Source organism: Culex pipiens, chromosome 1 (genome assembly GCF_016801865.2).
Source record: "Culex pipiens pallens isolate TS chromosome 1, TS_CPP_V2, whole genome shotgun sequence".
Classification (NCBI taxonomy): Eukaryota; Metazoa; Arthropoda; class Insecta; order Diptera; family Culicidae; genus Culex; species Culex pipiens.
Window position 1 is genome coordinate 22067171 of NC_068937.1, and position 20818 is coordinate 22087988.

At 33.4% G+C, this 20818-nt stretch overlaps 2 protein-coding genes across 2 annotated transcripts; both read right to left on the reverse strand.

The window, feature by feature from the left end:
* Window positions 1-7281: 7281 nt before the first annotated feature.
* Window positions 7282-13456, reverse strand: LOC120427554 (activating signal cointegrator 1 complex subunit 2). The gene is made up of 5 exons (XM_039592430.2): window positions 13308-13456; window positions 13174-13251; window positions 12960-13117; window positions 11656-12905; window positions 7282-7992 (listed from the first exon to the last, which is right to left on the reverse strand). The coding sequence occupies exons 1-5, from the start codon at window positions 13326-13328 to the stop codon at window positions 7349-7351; spliced, it is 2151 nt and encodes a 716-aa protein (XP_039448364.2). The 5' UTR covers window positions 13329-13456; the 3' UTR covers window positions 7282-7348.
* A 5811-nt stretch (window positions 13457-19267) lies between these two features.
* On the reverse strand, window positions 19268-20254 carry LOC120427553 (uncharacterized). The gene has a single exon (XM_039592429.1). It carries the CDS (start codon window positions 20252-20254, stop codon window positions 19268-19270), a length of 987 nt encoding a protein of 328 aa, XP_039448363.1.
* Between the last annotated feature and the right edge of the window lie 564 nt (window positions 20255-20818).

Consider the following 20818-nt stretch of genomic DNA (forward strand, 5'->3'; position numbering starts at 1 on the left):
GAACTATAATGCTGTCGATTTTACTTAGTTTTTCAACTAAAAAATGTCTTCGAAGCGATAATAATAATGAAAGCATACTATCACTACTGCGCCACTGTCAATAGACTGACGTTTTCGCCGCTTCCGCGGCGTAACCCACTTTTAGAGTACATTTTAAACTATTTTCTAAATTAACAAGTCGATGAAAGATTAAGTTTTGGCAAACTATTTTGTTCTATTTTATGTTTTTGTCAGTTGTCAATTTTGTTTTTTTTTCAACCTGGGATAATTTGATGTTTTTTTTTTCAAAACTGTAAATTCTGTAAATTTTGTGAATTTTGTGAATTTTATATATTTTGTAAATTTTATCAATTTTATCAAAATTTGTCAATTTTGCAAATTTTATCAATTTTATCAAAATTTGTCAATTTTTTTAATTTTGTCAATTTTTAGAATTTTGATAATTTAGAGAACTTTGAGAATTTTGAGAATTTGGAGAATTTTGAGAATTTTGAGAATTTTGAGAATTTTGAGAAGTTTGAAAATTTTGAGAACTTTGAGAAGTTTGAAAATTTGGAGAATTTTGGGTATTTGGAGAATTTAGAGAATCTTGAGAAGTTTGAGATTTTTTAGATGTTTGAGAATTTTGAGAAGCTTAAAATCTTTAAAAAAATGAAAATTTTGAGATTTTTTGAAATTTTTTAGATTTTTGAGAAGCTTGAGATTTTGTTGAGAAGTTTGAGTATTATTATTAGTATTATTAATTATATTTTTTTGCCTTTTGTATTAATCTAGTAGTGTTTTGATTTCTTTTATATGTTATTCAGATATTTAACATTTTCCCAATTAGTAAATTTTTTAATTTTTGGTGATATCTTTTAATTGTGTTGCTGTCAGTTATGTTAATTTTGCCGTCGCTGTTTTTTTTTCACCCTTTTTTCCTTGTTTTGTCTTTTTCAAAATTTGTTTTTTTTTGTTAGCAGATTTGTTTTATGCTTATGTTTTAATTATTTTGATTCTATCAAGTATATTTGTACTTTTTATCTGTTCATTTTTTTTGATTTTTTATTTTGCCATTTTTTTAATTTGTGATTTTTTAATTAGGTATCCTAATTTTGTAAATTTTGTTCTTAATTTTTTTTATTTTACCCTTTCAAAAAATGTTTTTATTCGATGTTCAGTATTTTTTGTTAAATAAAATCAGGCTAATTTTTTTATTATATTTTTTTTTATTCAATTAGTTATTATTTTTCTATGAAGTTTTCATAATATTTTAATGAAATTTTTATTCGATTTCATGCAATGTTTATTTAATTCTATTTAAATTTTGATCCAATTTTTATAAAATTTAATTAAAATTTTATTCAATTTAAATTACATTTTTTATTCCATTTTTAATTTGATTACATTTTTATCCAATTTTTACTAGATTTTTATTTCATTTTTATTGAATTTTTATCCCATTTTTCTTAAATTTCTATCCCAATTTAATCAAATTTTTATTCAATTTTTATTATTTTTCATTAAATTTTTATTGAATTTTTATTAAATTTTTATTATTTTTTTACATTTTTATTAAATTTTTATTTATTTTTTTTATGTTTATTCAATTTTTATTTAATTTTTATCCAATTTTTTATTCATTTTTTTTTCAAATTTTATTAAATTTTTATTAAATTTTTATTCAATTTTTATTAAATTTTTATTCAATTTTTATTCAATTTTTATTCATTTTTTATTAAATTTTAGCTATTTTTTTCTATTTTTTTAATTTTTATTAATTTTTTATTAAATTTTTATTGATTTTTTTAAAGTTTTTATTAAATTTTTATCATTTTTTATAATTTTTATTCAATTTTTATTCAATTGTTATTCAATTTTCATTCAATTTTTATTCAATTTTTATTAAATTTTGATAATTTTGACAATTTTGACAATTTTGACAATTTTGTCAATTTTGATAATTTTGACAATTTTGACAATTTTGACAATTTTGTCAATTTTGACAATTTTGACAATTTTGACAATTTTGACAATTTTGACAATTTTGACAATTTTGACAATTTTGACAATTTTGACAATTTTGACAATTTTGACAATTTTGACAATTTTGACAATTTTGACAATTTTGACAATTTTGACAATTTTGACAATTTTGACAATTTTGACAATTTTGACAATTTTGACAATTTTGACAATTTTGTCAATTTTGACAATTTTGACAATTTTGACAATTTTGACAATTTTGACAATTTTGACAATTTTGACAATTTTGACAATTTTGACAATTTTGACAATTTTGACAATTTTGACAATTTTGACAATTTTGACAATTTTGACAATTTTGACAATTTTGACACTTATGACACTTATGACACTTTTGACACGTTTGACACTTTTGACTTTTCTTGACAATTTTGTCAATTTTGTCAATTTTGACAATTATGACAATTTTGACAATTTTTACACTTTTTACACTTTTTACACTTTTGACACTTTTGACACTTTTGACACTTTTGACACTTTTGACACTTTTGACTTTTCTTGACAATTTTGTCAATTTTGACAATTTGACAATTTTGACAATTTTGACAATTTTTACACTTTTTACACTTTTGACACTTTTGACACTTTTGACACTTTTTACAATTTTTACACTTTTGACAATTTTGACAATTTTGACAATTTTGCCAATTTTGTCAATTTTGACAATTTTGACAATTTTGACATTTTTGACGATTTTGACAATTTTGACAATTTTGTTATTTATTTTTTGTCATTTTCTAATTTAGTAATTTTAGAATTTCAAATTTTTAGTTTCTAGTCAGCGGCCATCTTGCATTTCTCTCTCCCTTTCTGCAAGCTGTCAAACGAAACGTCTCAGCAAAGCAAAAAACCAATTAACACAAAACCAATCATATTTCGTCAAAATCATACCTATTCAGGATTGAGTTAGAAATGAGATTTGGGTATTTTTTACTCATCATTCAATGAAAACTGGCTGAAATTCACTAAAATCTGTCATTTTCGCCATAAAAACTAAATCTTAGTGTAGGTTTTTTTTTCAACGAAATCTGACTAATTTTGAATGTGCGTGTACATTAACGACGGACAAAACTTACACGCTCATAGCAAACTGCGGGAAAAGTTGGCGTTAGAATGCTTCCCGCGGGCACACGAAATTCGAATTGCATTTAGGAAAAAAAATCGTGTGAAATTAGCAGTGATCTCGAAAAAGTGTACCAAGTATTAAAAAGGCGGTGTTGTAAATAGTGACGAAACATTGAAAAGAAACTCAAAGTAGTGACTCGTGTTAGTTATACGAAGAAAAAGAAGATAAATAAATGAAAATAAGCGTGCGACACGTGATGCAAGTCTTAGAAAAGTAAGCAAAACAGAGAGAGAGGCAAAATTTTACCTTCTACATACACATATATTTATACATTTAACCAGTAAAAAAGAAGAAGAGAAAATAAAGTTGAAAAAATGGCGATGCGAAGCATCGCATATTTAAGAGAAAATTATATATTAAGCAACGGAAGCAAAACAGATAAAATTAATTATAAATGGTGCCATTTCTCAATTCATCGCTCTATAGAATAGAATGAAGAAGGAGTCGTCGTTGACGTTAGGATAAAACAAGCTTAATGATCGGAGCAAACAAAACAACAAAAAGTAACAGCAAACCCAACAAAAAATAAAATAAATGAAACACATAGAATCAAATTCTGAACAACCCCGCGGAAATATTCGACGCTAAGCAAGACGGTTTATTGATTGGTACGAGGACTAGAGGAATTGTTGAATTATTTTAATCGCAAATACACGGCAAAACCAAACCGAGAAAATTAGTCGATAAAATGTAAGTGTAAATAGCGCGCGCGTTCCCAGCGAAATTCGAATGAAGAAGTAAAACTACGATGTATTTAATCCTACCTACTGCAAAACAAAAAGCATGAACCCTTAGAATTATACAAATAAAAACTCGCAAATTCGTCTTAAACCAACTAAATGTGTGTTTTAATTACGTTCTGTGAAACACATTGAAGGTAAAAAGCTTCACTTAACTTATTCAAACCTCTTGAGCGTGCAAATCCGTTAAACGTAACGCCTACTTGGATCGCTACCCAAACAGAGATGGCGCGCTTGCCGGCGGAGAGTATGAATCAACTGTGGCATTTTTTGTTCGTTCCCTGACTGAAAAGTCCGTCAGACGTTCGTTGTTTGTCGTCCGTGCAATCGTACGACGACGCACGACAATGTCGTGCGACTTTTGCGCGTATGTCATACGTTTTTTGCATAAATCGACTGAGACATCAAATCACACAATTTCTTCAATATAACCTTTTTGTAAACAGTCCAGTGATTTTCCATTCTGTGTTGGACCCCATTTAATCTTGTGAAACCTCCGAGAAGTTTTTTTTCTTTTCTTACCTTGCTGAAAAATGCAGTGGAATGAGCAAGATAAACTCTATAAACTGCGACAATTGCTTAATTACATTATTTGGCATTTCAAAAATGTATTTTTAAAATAAAAAAAACTATATTTAAGACTTTTCAAAAGTTTAAACATTAAAAAGAATTAAAAATGAAGACATCTGAAGTTTTAAAAGTTAAAAAATAACGCGTAAAACTCAAGTTATTGCAATTAATTTTAAAATCTGAGAATATTATAATTTAATTTTTTGAAGTAATTTAAGTATGTATGCTATAATTTCATAATGTTAGCATGTTTGAATTTTAGGACATTAAAAATTTAGAATTTCAAAATTCCTTGATATATTTTAAGAACTATAAAACTGTGAAGATTTGTAAGGAGTAATATTATTAAATATTAAGAGTTTTAGAAATATCATTCTAATATTCTTCAAAAGTCAATTGTTTTTAAAGTAATCCCATTATTTTTTGGTATTTTAAATTTTCACAATGCTAGATTTTAAATTTTTTTATTGAATTTGGAATTTTTATAATTTTTTATTAGGATTTTTGGGATTTTAGAAAAATGTTGTTAAAACTTTTAGAATTTTGAAAATGTTTAGAATTTCAAAATATAAAACATTAAGAATTATTTAATTGTAATTATTTTTTTTATTTTGTTTATTAAAAAAAATTAAAAAAAACTTTTTTTTTTTTAATTTTTGGTGATTTTCAAGTTTTAGAAAATTTTGAAATAAGAATTTTTTGAAAAACTTTTAGAATTCGATTTTTTTAATTTTTCTATTTTGTTTTTATAAATATTTTTTAATATTTCGAATTTAAGAATTTCTAGAAATTCAAAATATAAAACAATTAGAATTATGAATTACATTTTAGAATTTGTGGAATTTTAAAACTAATATTTTTATCAATTTTATAGTATTTTAGAATTATTATAATCTTTCGATTTTTTTTTGTAATTTTATTTTTCAAATTTAGGCCGTTGCAAATATTTTTTGAAGTTTATGTCCCTCGCCTCTGACCAAATCCGGGGGGGGGGGGAGGGGGGCAAAAAAAATAAAAAAGTTCAAATATTGAATTTATGAGCTATTGTTTCAATATTTGAATAAAAACAAGTGTTTTAAAATGCATGATACACCTGTCCAGTTGTTTTGCAATCATTAGTTTCCAAATAGCTAAGTATTGACGAAAATTTTATTTTTTTTTCCAAAAAAAAAGTTTTGCGGTGCTGTGCATTGGAATTTTACAAAAATTCCAAATATTTTCAATCCAGCCCAAACATGCTAAATATAATTATCAATGCAGAAAAATGCATTTTAGATTGTTTTCAGTTGATTTCACTTCTATTTTCATAAAAATTTTAGGTTGTTTGAAAAAATATTTTTTTGCCCTTTGATTTTTCGGACAAATTTTGACGACATAAACTTTGAAAAATATTTGCAATGGCCTTAATATTTTATTTTTTGATTTGTTATATTTTTTTTAAAATTTTCAGGTTTTAAAAAATATTTAAATTGATGTAATTTTTTTTTCAAATTTCTAAAAATTTTAAAATAAAAAAAAAGATTTTTTTAAATTTCAAAATTTAAAACAATTAAAATTCTAGAACTCATACTTTTTAGAAATTTAGAATTCAAAATTCCAACTCGTATGAAGAACACCTAGGATTTTTTTTAATTCTGAGAATTTAAGGATTTTATCATGTTAGAATTTAAACGTATTTAAGAATTACAGAATTTTAGTATTTGAGATTTTTTAATTTCAAATCTTAAATATTTTAGAATTTCAGATTTTTTTTGTAATGTTTTGGTGAACCAGGACTTTGTGAATTTAAGAATTATTAAATTCTAGAATTAAAGAATATTAACAATTTGCACAATATCAAAAATTTTAAGAAATTCTGAATTTTGAAATTCTTGCATTCAGAAGTTTTGAAATGCTATAGTTTTAAAATTAAGATTTTTGATTTAAATTTTTTTATTTGGAATTAAGTATTGGATAAGGCCGACAGAAATATTTTTCAAAGTTTTTGTCCCTCGGCTTAGACCGGGGTCGAGAGGGAAGCAAAAAAAATAAAAAAATATATAAATATTGAAATAACAAGCCATAGTTTCAGCACTTGCATGGAAAAAGTGTTTTAAAATGCATTTTACACTAGATCAGTTGTTTTGCAATCATTCATTTTCAAAAAAATGAAAGATTTGCGAAAAAAAAAATTTCTGCGAAAAAAAAAACTTATGTATCGAAAATTTTCAAAAATTGTAGGGATTTTTAAATCAACCGAAACATGCTAAAAATGATTCTAATCGCAGGGAAATGCATTTTAAATTGATTTCAGCTGATTTTACTTAAACAATCATTGAAATTTTGAAGTTTTTTGAAAAAAATATTTTTTGCCCCCTGATTGTTCGGGCCAACTTCGAAAGGGGGGGGGGGGGGGGGACGTACCCCAAATCGATGGAAAAAACAATGTCAGGCATGTCGAAAATTTTTCGTCCTTTCGACCAATCGATATCGACACGGTTAAAATCAAAACCGCGCGACAACTCGTACGACATTTTTCAAACAGGGCTCGTGCTGCCGAGGGGCTAGACACGTCTAATAAATTATTGTTATTTTGTCTACTATAGTTTGTTCAATAACGCTGATTTCTCGAGTAAATTTTCAAAACAGCCTATGAGTCATGGGTTTCCTATGCAGATAGGACTTTTTAAAAATTTAATCTAGATTTGACATTTCGCTTTCCACCTCTCGTCAAATTGTGAGCAAATGTTTTGCTTGATTTGTATGTACATCAGACCAAGATAAAGAAAGATGGTGGGAACCGTTAGTTGATTAACGGCTCACTAAATCAAAACACAGAGCTTAAATTTGACATCAATACGTATTTATTACAAGCAAACTTTAGCACTGTCCAGAATCCCCTTTCCTCTTACGACGGAATCATCCCCTTGTTCCTCTTAAAGGTCGCTCCCGCCTTCCGGTTGTGATTTCCCTTGGCCGCCTTATTTTCATTCTTGTGCTTCCGGTTCTGCAGCACGGCCTTATCCTGGCCCTGTCCCTTGGCCTTCCCCACCACATCCCTCTCCGGAGCTTGCTGACCTCCACCCCCACTTCCGGAAGGCCCTCCCGCACCTCCTCCCCTAGCCTGCTGCTTGCTCCTCCTCCTCTCCTCGTACCGCGCCCTAGCCACTTCCGGATTCTCGCAGAAATCAAGCGGCTTCTTGCTCGGCTGAAACTCCCCCTCCTCCTCACCCCCACCTTCCTCATCCTCCTCCTCCTCGTCCACCAGCGCGTTCCGCATCTCCTTCGTCAGCCGGATCTTCTTCGACTCCGAGTCGGCCATCGCATCGAAGCTGTCATCGTACTCATCATCATACTCGTCGCACACAATCTGGTACTCCTGGTAGCGCGTCCGCGTCTTCATCTCCCGCACGTGGCTCTTGTCGTCCAGCATTTCGCGCATGTTCCGCGGCTGCCCCGGCATTCCCTTGCCCCGCTTGATGACGCCGCGGACCGTGTCCCGCGTCAGCACGTCCAGCTCGTCGCCGTCGTAGATGTTGAGCCGTTCGATGCCTGGAAATTTGAGAGGAGAGAAAAAAAAGTTTTACTATGGACCATGTTCCGGATTCACCGGATCTAGATGGCCAAAATGTGCAAATGACCTCGGACACTAATTTAGATGGTGGTAATCAACTTTGCGGCGCAAGTAGATGTACTTTGACATGTCGCACCAAATCTGGCACCGTTTTTTCAAACTACGGACCATGTTCCGGGTTCATCGGTCCCCACCTGGCCAAAACGTCCAAATGACGTCGGATACTTTAATCAACAATCAAATCAGTAGATGTTTTTGCTATGTCGCACTGATTCTAGATTTTTTTGTTTATCAGTGGACCATGTTCCGGATTGACAGGTTCGTGGTGATCCCAGTGACCCAGTGTCCTCGGAAACCATTTTGGCAAAAAGTAGTCATCAACAGTCAGTGAAGTCAGTCAACTGACTCGATTCCACGCAGAAAAAATATACACAAAAATTGTACACGAAAATTGGATCGTGAAAAACTTCATTCATGATTTTCGTAACATTGTTCATGATTTCATGAATCACATTCACGGGATCGTTGTAAACATATTCATGGAGCCATGTTTTGTTGTCATGGGCGGATTCTACTTTAAACTTAAGGAATTTTTGAAAAAAAAAAAAAAAATATGGTGCCATGAACATTATTCTTTGTTTCCTCTTTAAAAGCAACTTCAAAATTTCTGTTTATTTTTTAATTTAATTTTTAAAATGTTATAAGTAATTAAAATTATGTCAAATGAGCAAAATTCATTAAATTTTAACAATTTGTCATTTCTGTCAAGTTTGACAATACTGATTTTTTTGATTAAATTTTGACTTTTCCGTAAATTTAAAAATGTTGACAATTTAGGATTTTTTGTAATTTTTTAGAATTTATGTCAATTTTATAAATTTTCTATACAATTTTTTTATTTTGTACAGTTTTGTTAATTTTGTCTTATTAGTAAAATTTTACATTTTTTATGCCCAAAGCTGATTATTCATGTTTCCTTCAATTGTGACTTAAAATTTCACAGTTAAAAAGCAGCCCAGTTACCGAACAAGTACTGTAATTTTTTTCAATTTTGTTAGTTTAATCAATTGATAACTTATAATTTGATAAATTTTTCAGCTTTTTCGAATTTGTAAAGTTTGTCAGTTTGGTCGATATCGTCTATTTTTTTTATTCTGTTAATTTTGTATTCTTTTTCAATTTTGACAATGATGATAATGTTAACAATTTTGTCAATTCGGGTTACTTTGACAATTTTGAGATATTTTCTAAATTTTTGGCCAGTTGTCAATTTTATCAATTTTGTGAATTTTGTAAAATTTGTCTATAATATAAATTTTGACCATTTTTGTAAATTTTGTTGATATTGTTAATTTTGAAAAAAATATCAATTTTGTAAATTTCGATAATTTTTGATAATCTTTCAATTTACCGACTTTTTTATTTGTACATATTTAGAAAATTTCATCAATTTCGTGAACTTTTAAAATTTTGTGATTTCAATCACAATGGTAAATTTCGTCAATTTTGAAATAATTTTGACAATTTTGTTAATTCTGTGTGTTTTCTTATTTTATGCAAATTTTTTACAATTTTCCAAAATTGCCATGTTTGACAATCACACTTTTTTTCTTTTTCTCATTTTGGTCAATTTTTGAAAATTTTGATTTATTTCGATTTTTTCCAATTTTTATATTTTCTGACATTTGACAATGTTGTTAGTTTTTTTTATTTGTCAATATAAAATTTTCTTATTTTTTTTTTGAAATCTGTTTTAATTTGTTTTAATTAAGCTATATTGTAAATTTTTATTTTTTTTTTCAATTTTGACATTTTTGTAATTTTTGACTGTTTTGACAATTTGAAAATTAAAAAATTGCGACAAATTTATCAATTTAGTTTTTTTTTCAATTTGACTGTTTTGTTCATTTGACGGTTTTGACGTTCCGTCAAGTTTAGTTTTGCCATTTTAATTATTTTTGGCAATTTTTTAATTTTTCAATTAAGAAAATTCCGTATTTTTCATAGGTTCTATAACTTCTGTTTTAACCTTCAAATAAAACTTTTTTTGTCTATTTTGACGATTTGAACAATTTTGTCACTGGTTTGAATTTTTGGTCAGTTTCGCCTATTTTGTTTATTTTGTCAACTTTAAAAATGTAAACGATTTTTTAAATTTTGACGATTTTTTATTAGTTTTGTAGTTTGTTTTGTTATTATTGTAATTTTATTCAATTTAGTAAAACTTTACAATTTTAATAATTTTGTTTTTTTTTCAATTTCGACAATTTGTTTATTTTTTCTTATAATTTTGTATATTTATCAATGTTGCTAACTTTGGAAATTTTGTATATTTCTTATTTTTAATGAGACTTTTTTTAATTTGTCAGTTTGGTCAATTTTAATTATGATAATTTTGACACTATTGTCAAATTTGTCAACTTCTATTTTTTTTTAATTTTGTCAATTTTACTAATTCTGTCGATCTGGTAAATTTTGAAATTTTTATTAGTTTTGCAAATAACTTTAATTTGGCAATGTAATTATTACCATTTTGTAAATTCAGTAATTTTTATTTTTTTTATTTTGTAAAATTTACAAAGACAACAAGAGTGTCAAAACTTTTAAAATAATTATTATTGTCAAAATTTACGCAAATGTCAACACTTTTTTTCTAAATTGAGAATATTTACGAAATTGACAATTGACAAAAATACTACATTTAATGTAGTATTTTTGTCAATTGTCAATTTCGTAAATATTCTCAATTTAGAAAAAAAGTGTTGACATTTGCGTAAATTTTGACAATAATAATTATTTTAAAAGTTTTGACACTCTTGTTAATTTTGTCAATTTTGGCAGTTTTGATAATTTTGACCATTTTGAATTTTGACAGTTTTTTTTTCAATGGATGTTGTCAATTACGAAAATTATTATTTTGTATTTTTTCAATTTGGTAATTTTTGATCATTTTAAAAGTTTTGACATTTTTGTATTCAGCTTTGATAATTTTGTCAGTTTCTCTAATTTTGAAAATTTCAACATATTTTTAAATTTGTCAGTTTTGCCAATTTTGATTTTGATAATTTTGACTTTGTTGGCAATTCTGTCCATTCCAAGTCCATTCAGAACATTTTACTAATGTGGAAAATTTTGACAGTTTTGACTATTTTGCATTTTATTAAATTTTGCTAGTTTGCCAATTTTGTCAATTTTATCAATTTTGTTAATTTTGACAGCTTTGATAATTTTGAATTTTTTTTAGTGTTGCCAATTTTTACATGGTTTTGGTTTTTTTTTTGTTGCAATCTTAGTAAGTTTTGACAATTTGGTCATTTTCGAAATATTTGACCCTTTTTTCAATTTGGATAATTTTATCAGTTGTGAAATTATGACAAGATTGGTATTTTTGATCATTTTGTCAATTTGGTCATGTTTGTCAATCTGGAAAATTTTGATTTTTTTCATTATATCAATTTCAACAGTTTCCAGTTTTTTTATTTTTTTTTAAATATTAAAATTGTACTAAATTGATAAATTATGTTATTTTTAGAAAAAAAAGTGTATTTAAATTTTGAACTTTGACACTTTTGGAATGTTATAATTTAAATTTCGTGAATCTTTAAACTTAAAATTTTTAATAATTAAAATTTTCCACTCACCCGTCTCCACAAAGAACCGATCCTTCACGTCCGGCGGAATGTACGGCTCGGCCGGGTCGGCCTCCGCCAGATCCGGCGGCAGATTCCCCTCCAGAATCGCCGCAATCGCCTGCTCCGGATCGTCCCCGTATCGCTTCAGAATCTTCCTCACGTACCCATCCCCCAGGTGGGGCAACACGTCCAACACCTTCCTCACATCCGCCTCGACCTTCTGCTCGGGGGTCAACTCCACATCGCTTCGCGCAGCAGGTTCCTTCGGAACGACGACGTCCTCCTCCTCCGCGTCGCTATCGCTGCTGGCGTGCCCGTTGGTCAGTTTGCCGTTTTCCTCCCCGCCGCAGTAGGCGCTCGCGACGAAATCCAGCTTGAAGTGGTCCAACCCGGAAACGGTTTGCTTGAGTTCGTGCAGGTCTTCGTCGAGTGGGTAGTGGCGTTGGTAGTCGCGGACGAAGATCGGTTCCGAGAGGCATTCCGTGAGAATGCAGAGGAATTTGTCGGCTGGGTTGAGGGAGTTGGGGCCGCCTTCGCGGGCTTTTTCCAGCTGCAGCTGGACGATGGCGCGGAAGGCGGCTAGGAGGTCGCGGCGGGCCGCGTTCAGGTAGGTCAGATAGGGCGACTCGTTGTCCATGGTGAAGACGTTTTTGTAGAGGAGGACGAGCGTGTTGTCGTAGAAGCCGCTGATGGACTGCTCGAGGCCGAGGTCGGCGCAGACCGGTCGACAGTCCGGGTAGAGTTCCACGAGGAGGGCCAGGGTCGTGCAACAGTCCAGCGTGTACACGGCCAGGTCGTTGAGGGTGGCCGCGTTCGCGACCTGGCCCTCGATCCGGTCGGACTCGATTTGGCGCTGGATGGTTTTGAACGTCTCCTGCAGGAACTTGACCGCCACGCTCAGATCCTGCACGTACTTGGGCTGCAGCTTGAACACGGTCTGGAGCAGGCGCGTCAGCAGCGGTTTGTTGTCCGCGCAGCCGTAAACCGGAAGCAGCTCGACCAGCAGCGGAACCGACACCAGATAGTGCCGGTACAGCAGATCCCCGAGGAACTCTTTCGCGAGCCAGCACTGGTCGGACTCTCTCTGGGTGACCAGCCGGCAGATGACCTGGATGGTCAACCGGTGCGCTTCCGAGTAGAGCGGATAGACGGTGGCCGCTCCGCGGACCACCCCCGCCAGGTAGTACGGGATGGCCGTTTGGGTGAACGAGATGACGGTTTCGATGGCGCCCCGGTTGTGGACCATCGTGGACCAGAAGCTACAAAGATTGAAAGTTTGTATAAACTCAACAACATAATTAATTAGTGTTTACCGAAAGTGCTCCAACCCCAACAGCCATCGAAGATCCTTAATGAACCACCCAGTTTCGGCGATCCACTGCTCCAGGGCGGGACCCTCCTCGACCGCGCCCGCCTTGAACGGGAAGGGCACGTACCGGGTGAAGACCCGCGGTTCGGACCACTTTTCGTGCTGGTAAAAATTAAAGTCAATTTATCAAATATCTAAACAGTTTAAAGAAATCTTACCAAAGCCGGGAGGCTACGCTTAGAACCGCCCTCCTCCAGCTGGAGGGTTAACTCGTTCAGCGGAAGCTTCTTGTCGTTCTGAAAAAAATTAAGTCAAAACCGGCATCAAAATTGACCTCCAATGTTAAAATTACCTTAAACACTGTGAAAGCCATGGTTTTATGCTGAAAAATTTCGCTCAACTCAATAAACAATACTTCATTAGAACGTAAGCAATCGCGGAAGCCAAAATCACCGGCTTTTCATGAAAATTACGACCACTTTTCACGAAAAACTCACAAAACTTCAGACAAAATTGCCTTTGTTTACGTTTTGCACCACGCAAGCAGAAAATTGCGAAACAGCTGATTCGGCAGAAAAGGAGAAACGTCAAAATGCCACAGTTGATTTTTGGCGTCACTTGCATAACGCTTGTAACGTCCTTCTAGTAACGCTTGTTTGAAAGCGCGCGCACGGGATTTCGTAACTCCTTCGCCACGTGGTCGTTCTTTCCGTTTTTTTTTTGGTTTTTGCCTTCCTCACCTTACTGAGGAAAGGCTATAAAATCACTCGAAAAATGAACTTCTTAATTTGATTTCGTATACCCACCTTCACGTATACCTCTCGACTCAGAATCATGTTCTGAGCAAATGTCTGTGTGGATGTGTGTAGGTGGGTGGACAAAAAAAATGTCACTCGATTATCTCCGGACTGGATGAACGGATTTTGACCGTATTAGTCTCATTCGATCCGTCTTGGGGTCCCATAGGTCTCTATTTAAAATCAACAAGTTTAGTTAAGTACTTCAAAAGTTATGCTAAAAAAACGATTTTGGCGTATGTCCGGAAGATTGTAAAAAGGGTGGTTTTTGTAAGAAACCCTGTCATGTTATACATTTTCAGAAAGGTATTAAAAAGACCTTTCCAATGAGCCCAAAACATTGAAGATCTGATAACCCTATCAAAAGTTATTAGCACTTAAGTGTTATTTATACACTTTTTGGAGGCCGGATCTCAGATATTTCAATGAAAATTATGTCCAGGTCCATCATGCGACCCATCGTTATTTAGATAATCGAAAGACCTTTCAAATGAGCCTAAAACATCAAGGATCTGACAATCCTATCAAAAGTTATTGGCACTTAAGTGTTATTTATACACTTTTTGGAGGCCGGATCTCAGATATTTCAGTAAAAATGATGTCCGGGTTCATCATGCGGCCCATCGTTAGTTAGATAATCGAAAGACATTTCAAATGAGCCTAAAACATCAAGGATCTAACAACCCTATTAAAAGTTATTGACACTTAAGTGTTATTTATACACTTTTTAGAGGTTGGATTTCAGATATTGTGATAAAAATATTGTCTGAATCTTCCATGCGAACTATCGTTGGATAGGTTTTTTTTATCAGACCTTGCCGATGAGCCAGAAATATTGATGGTCTGCGAACCATATCAAAAGAAATGAGTAATAAAGTTGATTTGTTAAACATGTTAAGGGAATGTTGCTATTTTTACTGAATGTATTGACTTTATGAATATGAGGAAGGCACCAACCACCTAAAGGTGGATTAAGTAACGTTATTAAATTTATTTTCATGTGAACAGGAAACCCAGTCACGGCGTTCCAGCAGGTTTCTAGCAGAGTTCTTACTCAGCTGGATGTTCCTAGCAGCAATGTTCCACCTTTCTAGCAAGATTCTGGCAGAACCAGCTCTGCTGGCTCTGCTAGAATATTTCGTAACTGGGATCTAGCATCTCTCGATGGTTTCTGAAAATGTCGTATGAAATTAATAATTAAAACATTCAAAAACTACCCATCGAATATCGTAGCGTTATAAAAACCAGTCAGTTCAATTCGAATTCGAAATGAAGCTTAGATTGCTGATATTATTGTTTACAGCGCTATATCTTTTTTTTCTGAGTACAATGACCCTTTTGTATGACCACAAAGAGTTTAAAATTGATTTTTAAAACAATTTTGAAAAATTAACCTCGCGGTCCTTCTTGACAGAAAAGGTCCTACTTGACAGCTCGTTCCAAGGGGACCATAGTTGATCCATCGAAAAAATGTTGTCTTGTCAAAAAAAAAAATTAGCATTAAAATGAAAAAAAGTGATCAGAAATGGTTTTTAATCGTGTTTTTACCTTGGTTTTTACACGTTTTTTAATAAGTGTTTTTTTAAACACGATCAAAAACCATTTCTGATCTTTTTTTTTCATTTTAAAGTACGGTATGCTGATCGGAAGGAACGCGGTCAAGAAATGTTGCGTGTTCTTTTCGTGACCCGGCCCCCCAAGAAAAGTTGACAGTTCGGTATGAGCGCGATTGACGGTGTGCGCGCTTGAGATTCTTTCGAGGAAAAAATAAAAAGATTAAAAATATTCAAAAGTTAAAATTAAATAGATTAAAAATGTTTATTCAAAAACTTTTAACAACAATTATAAACAAAATTAAGAAATCAATAATTGAAAATTTCTTTAAAAAAAACAGAAAATTAGAAATTCTTAAATTCTAAAACTAGAAAAACTATAATTAAAAAATTATGTTATTATGAAATAAGGAAATTAAAAAATTATGTAATTATGAAATAAGGAAATTAAAAAATTAGGAAATTAGGAAATCAGGGAATAAAGAAATTTGAAATTATGATATTAGCAAATTAGTAAAATAAAGAAAATAAGAAAATAAGGAAATTATGAAATAAGGAAACAAGGAAATTAAGAAATTAGGAAATTATGAAATTAGGAAGTTAATATGTAAGGAAATAAGGATGTTAGGAAGTTAGGAAATTTGGAAATTAAGAAATTAGGAAATTTTGAAATTAGGAAATTAGGAAGTAAGGAAGATAGGAAATTAAATTAGGAAATTAGCATATTAGGAAGTGAGGAAGTTAGAAAATTGGGAAATTGAGATATCAGGAATTTAGGAAATTAGGAAGATAAGAAGTTAGGAAATTAGGAAGTAAGGAAATTAGGAAATTAGGAGTTTAGGAAGTTAGGAAATAAGGAAATTTGGAAATTAGGAAATATGGAAATTAGGAAATATGGAAATTAGGAAATAAGGAAATTAGGATATTCGGAAACTAGGATATCAGGAAATTAGGAAGTCAGGAAATTTGGAAATTTTAAAATAAGGCTGGTACAAATTGATTACAAATGTTTAATTTTTTTTCTTGAATCCATAAATTCTTAAATTCTTAATTTTTCATTCTAGATTTTTTAAATTTTGGAAGAAATAGAGTTTTTGATTGTTATAATTTCGAGGTTTTCGTAAATTTGTATTTACGAATTTCTATATTTCCGATTTTTAAAACTTTTGAAATTTCGACTTGTACATTCGTTTCGAATTTTAACATTTTTGAGCTATTGAATTTATAAAAACTTTAATATTAAAATTATTATTCAATTCTGCATATTTTTAATTTTTAATTTCCAAATTGCAGATTTTTGTTGCAATTTTCTTTATTATTTAAAAAAAAATGATATTTAAAATTTCTGAAATGTTTGTTTTTTAATATTTTTTTATTTTTTGTTTGGTTGGATTTCAAAATTTCAGATTATTATTGTATTCTCAGTAAGAACATAGATATTTTTATGATTATTGTCCAGTTAAATTTCACTCTGATTTACTTCATTTTGGTCCCGCGAGTGTGGATCAATCGGACAGCGCAGGGGACTCGTAATACAGAGTACTGGTTGGTACTAGCAATAAATAGTTGGTGACACGATGGCCGACATCTATAAAGACAACTTCTTTTTTTTTACTCCATTTCGACCAATAAACTAAATCTGTCCTTTAAATTTCAATATTCTGCATTTTGAGATTCGGCGGGAATTTGAAATATTATTATATCCAATACAAAATTATTTAAAACGTTTTTAATTATCAGTCGCAATCAAAAAGGAAAATTACAATTCTTTGATTTTTTCATTAAAACATATAACAAACAAGCACCGCGCGAAGAAACGTCAAACGCAATCTTTCCGTTTCTGCTACTTTTCAGCTGCGTACCGCTTAAGAAAAATCTTTTCGTGACCGTTTCTTGGGCGTTTATTTATATGGAGTTTTGCGTTCCTTCCGATCAGCATACCAGCCTTTAAGGCCAACAACATTTTTTCGATGGATCAACTATGGTCCCCTTGGAACGAGCTGTCAAGTAGGACCTTTTCTGTCAAGAAGGACCGCGAGGTTAATTTTTCAAAATTGATTTAAAAATCCATTTTAAAATCTTTGTGATCGTACAAAAGGGTCATTGTACTCAGAAAAAATAAGATGTAGCGCTGTAAACAATAATATCAGCAATCTAAGCTTCATTTTAGGACCCAATTCGAATTGAATTGACTGGGAATAATCCAGGTTTTTAAGCGAAGATGGCGTTCGAATGTTGAACGTCCGAAATGTTAAAAATCGCGCAATTCTTCATGTAAACTAATGTCAAAAACATAAACAATGACTTTTATATCCCGCCGTTTGACATGGAAGATTTTTAAAACCCGCCAAACAAATCGCAGCAAACCGGTGGTTGCGATGGAAAAAAAACTTGGAAAATGTTTGCATTTTTGTTTTCAGTCGCATGGTTCTTGCAACCAGCGAACTAGTTCGAATTGTTCCAGCATTTGTCTATCGGCAGGACCGTTGGCCGTCATGTCCAGCACATCGGCAGCTCATCGACTATCCGGATCAGTTCACGGATTAGAGCAGAATTTGAACTTGTCTTTGTAATTCACTTGGTTGAATCGAGCTGTCCGCTACCGAGCTATCCGCTACCTTCAAAACTGGAGTTGGCCCCCGTAGGACGGGACCACGAGACGCCCATCGAACTGTGCGTCAACCGCCCGCGGTTTGGCCAGTACGCTATATTAATGGTCGTCGCAAATTGTCCAAATTGTCACTGACGCGGGTTATCTGACCAAGGCAGATTCTGAAGTAATCAAAATATCGTTTTCAATTGCTAGTTTAAATTTGCTTTTTTTTCCAAACCTATACATTAAACATTTAAATATTTAGCTGTTCATGGTTTATAAACCAATCTTTAATGAAAGTCAAAAAGATGTGCGACTTGGACTGGAACTTCGGACGCAGGAGTTAGAGATTGATAGCTTTTAAAACAGAAAAAAAGCTGAATTTTCTAAATCAAGAATGATTTTATTTTAATATCCGAATATTTTTGATAACAATCATAGGTCTTTGTAGAGTCTTCACTCTCCTAACACACATCCGTTCCATGCTGCAATTCAATCACAACTGACGCTTGACATTTACTCTCTCGCTCATGTTCGTTCGTTCGTCTGACACATCTCTCCACTTACACGCTGAACTTGGTTTACTCATTTTATGTGTAGATGCTACACTTGGAACTACTCATAACTCTACATCTCTCTCCTTGTCCGATGAAAATAAGCGAGAAAAAAAATCTCCCTCTGATTCAACTGTCTTTAGAAAGTCTTAGAACCCTAATTCCAGCATTGACCCATTTTTCATTCGTTTTATTTAACAGTATGAATTAAGGATGATTCTTCAATTCCTACATTCTCCATGGAGCATGCTGATAACAATATTTAATCCCTATTTGTGAAGCAGATTCATTTTAATACGTTACGCTAGAGCTCCATAGTTTCCTCTACCCCTTACGGAGCAATCTTGTGAGATTAACTATTTCAATGACCCTTTCGCGTGGAGCAAGCAAACGGACTCACAATCCAGTGGTCGCCGGTTCATACTCCGCGGCGAGTGCCCAACAATTCTAAGTGTAAATATGGGTATTCAGCGCCTTCGCCCCGTGCCGTACTTTCATACACTTAGGCACCCAGGGTGAGCTAGACATTCGCTTATTGAACAACTATTTCGAAACGCGTCTGCTTCCAAACAACCAAGTCATGTCAACAATCAAGCCGTCTCCATCAAAACAAGACGTTTCCTAAATTTATCTGAAATCCCTTAAGCAAGCCAATGAAAACATCCTTATCAAGACATCCAACTTTCAAATATGAGAATCATAGCATTACAGCGGAACAAATTGTGTCAACCATTTGATCTTAACTTCAACAACTCACTATCACCTCTTCTGGAGCAAAATGAATGTTATGATCGCTCGTCCCACATATTCAGTATTCACTGTCGATATATCTTCACCACGTCGGCGGTTAATGCGACCGGATGACGACGGAATCGAAGAACGATGGAGAACAGGTCGTTCTGGACGGTCGGTCCCAACTTCAACACATCGTTCAGGGAGTACTTGTCGGCCTTGGCGCTGGCGTCGAAAACCACTCGCAGCTTCGTGGACGAACTGGACGGTTTGAGCACAGCGTGGTGCGGCAGGTAGTACTTACGCACTTCTGGTGGGTCTTGTTGTTCATAAATCTCCTTGCAGTGACCCAGCGCCTCGTACTCTTCGACGAACGCCGTGTACTGTTCTCGGAGTTCCGGGTTGCGCGTCAGACGGCGCTCCAGCAGGTTGAATCTTCTCAACGCCTGGACTCGGTTGTCGCCCAGCTCAAGAACCGTGTCCTTGAACGGCAACTGGACGACGAAGCGGCCACTTTCGTCGCGGCCGCGGGTGCCGCGAAAGTGCTCTTCCACTTCCTGTTCTTCGTTGGTTTGCAACTGCTTGTCGGCTAGTTCTTCGACCAGCCAGAACTTCTCGATTGCGTTGTTCAGATGATCCTTCAGCGTGATGTTCGAGTGGACGACTTGGCAACTCAGCTGCTGGAACGAGTCGTACATGCCAGTCACGATCCAGCCCAGATCGGTTTCACGCAGAGTCACGGTGCCGTTCGCCAATTTCACTCGATCCGTTCGCAGCAAGTTCCACACGTAGTTCGACGCCATGACCAGGTCGATCTCGTGCGGCTCGCTGAACTTCGGGTCTGCCAGGAACACGTCGCTCGGGATGTGCCAGGCAGCTGTCTCGATTCTCGCCGACGGGATCCGTCTCGTGGGGTTGTCCGAAATCAGACACGAGATGTTGTCTTGGAACTGACAGTACCTTGACGAGAAGGTAAGGTTGACTCCCTTCTTTGCTTGCGTCTTCACTGCGTTGGCTCCAATGACCGTCACGTTACACTTTTCGAAGGTTAGGCCGAGGGTTCGAGCCATCGCCTTATCTACGATTGAACTCTTTTAGACAACACATGTAGGCAGCGCCAAAACCTATTCTTATTAATATAAGCACCTCACTTCTCTACTCTCTTCCAACAAAAAAAAGATATACATTAACAGAATAAACTTGCAGTTGACTTACATAATCATACACCTCTTAAAGCTTCCTCAAAAGTTCAGTTATCAATCAGCCGTGAGCAAAATAGTCTTGATCTTATTAGATTAAGGACTCGGCTGATAATCAATAAAAGAGTACAAAGAAAGCACTAACAATTAGCACACGAGAGCCAAAACCTTCAGTTCATATCGAGACCTTCTTCCGTCCTTCCGGCTGCTTTCATCTCAAGCTGTTCACGGAAATCTCTCAGAGATTCAATCGGAACATCAACAGTTTATCAAACATATTTCATGCCTCTACAGTAACATAATTGCATACACAATTGTTAAATGCTCTTTTCCTTTCAAGAAACAAAACGAACAAATAACCTCCTCAGTCTTTACGTCCAGAAGACACTCTCTTCGACCAAATCAACACCACAATCTTCCGTTACAGATCCATTC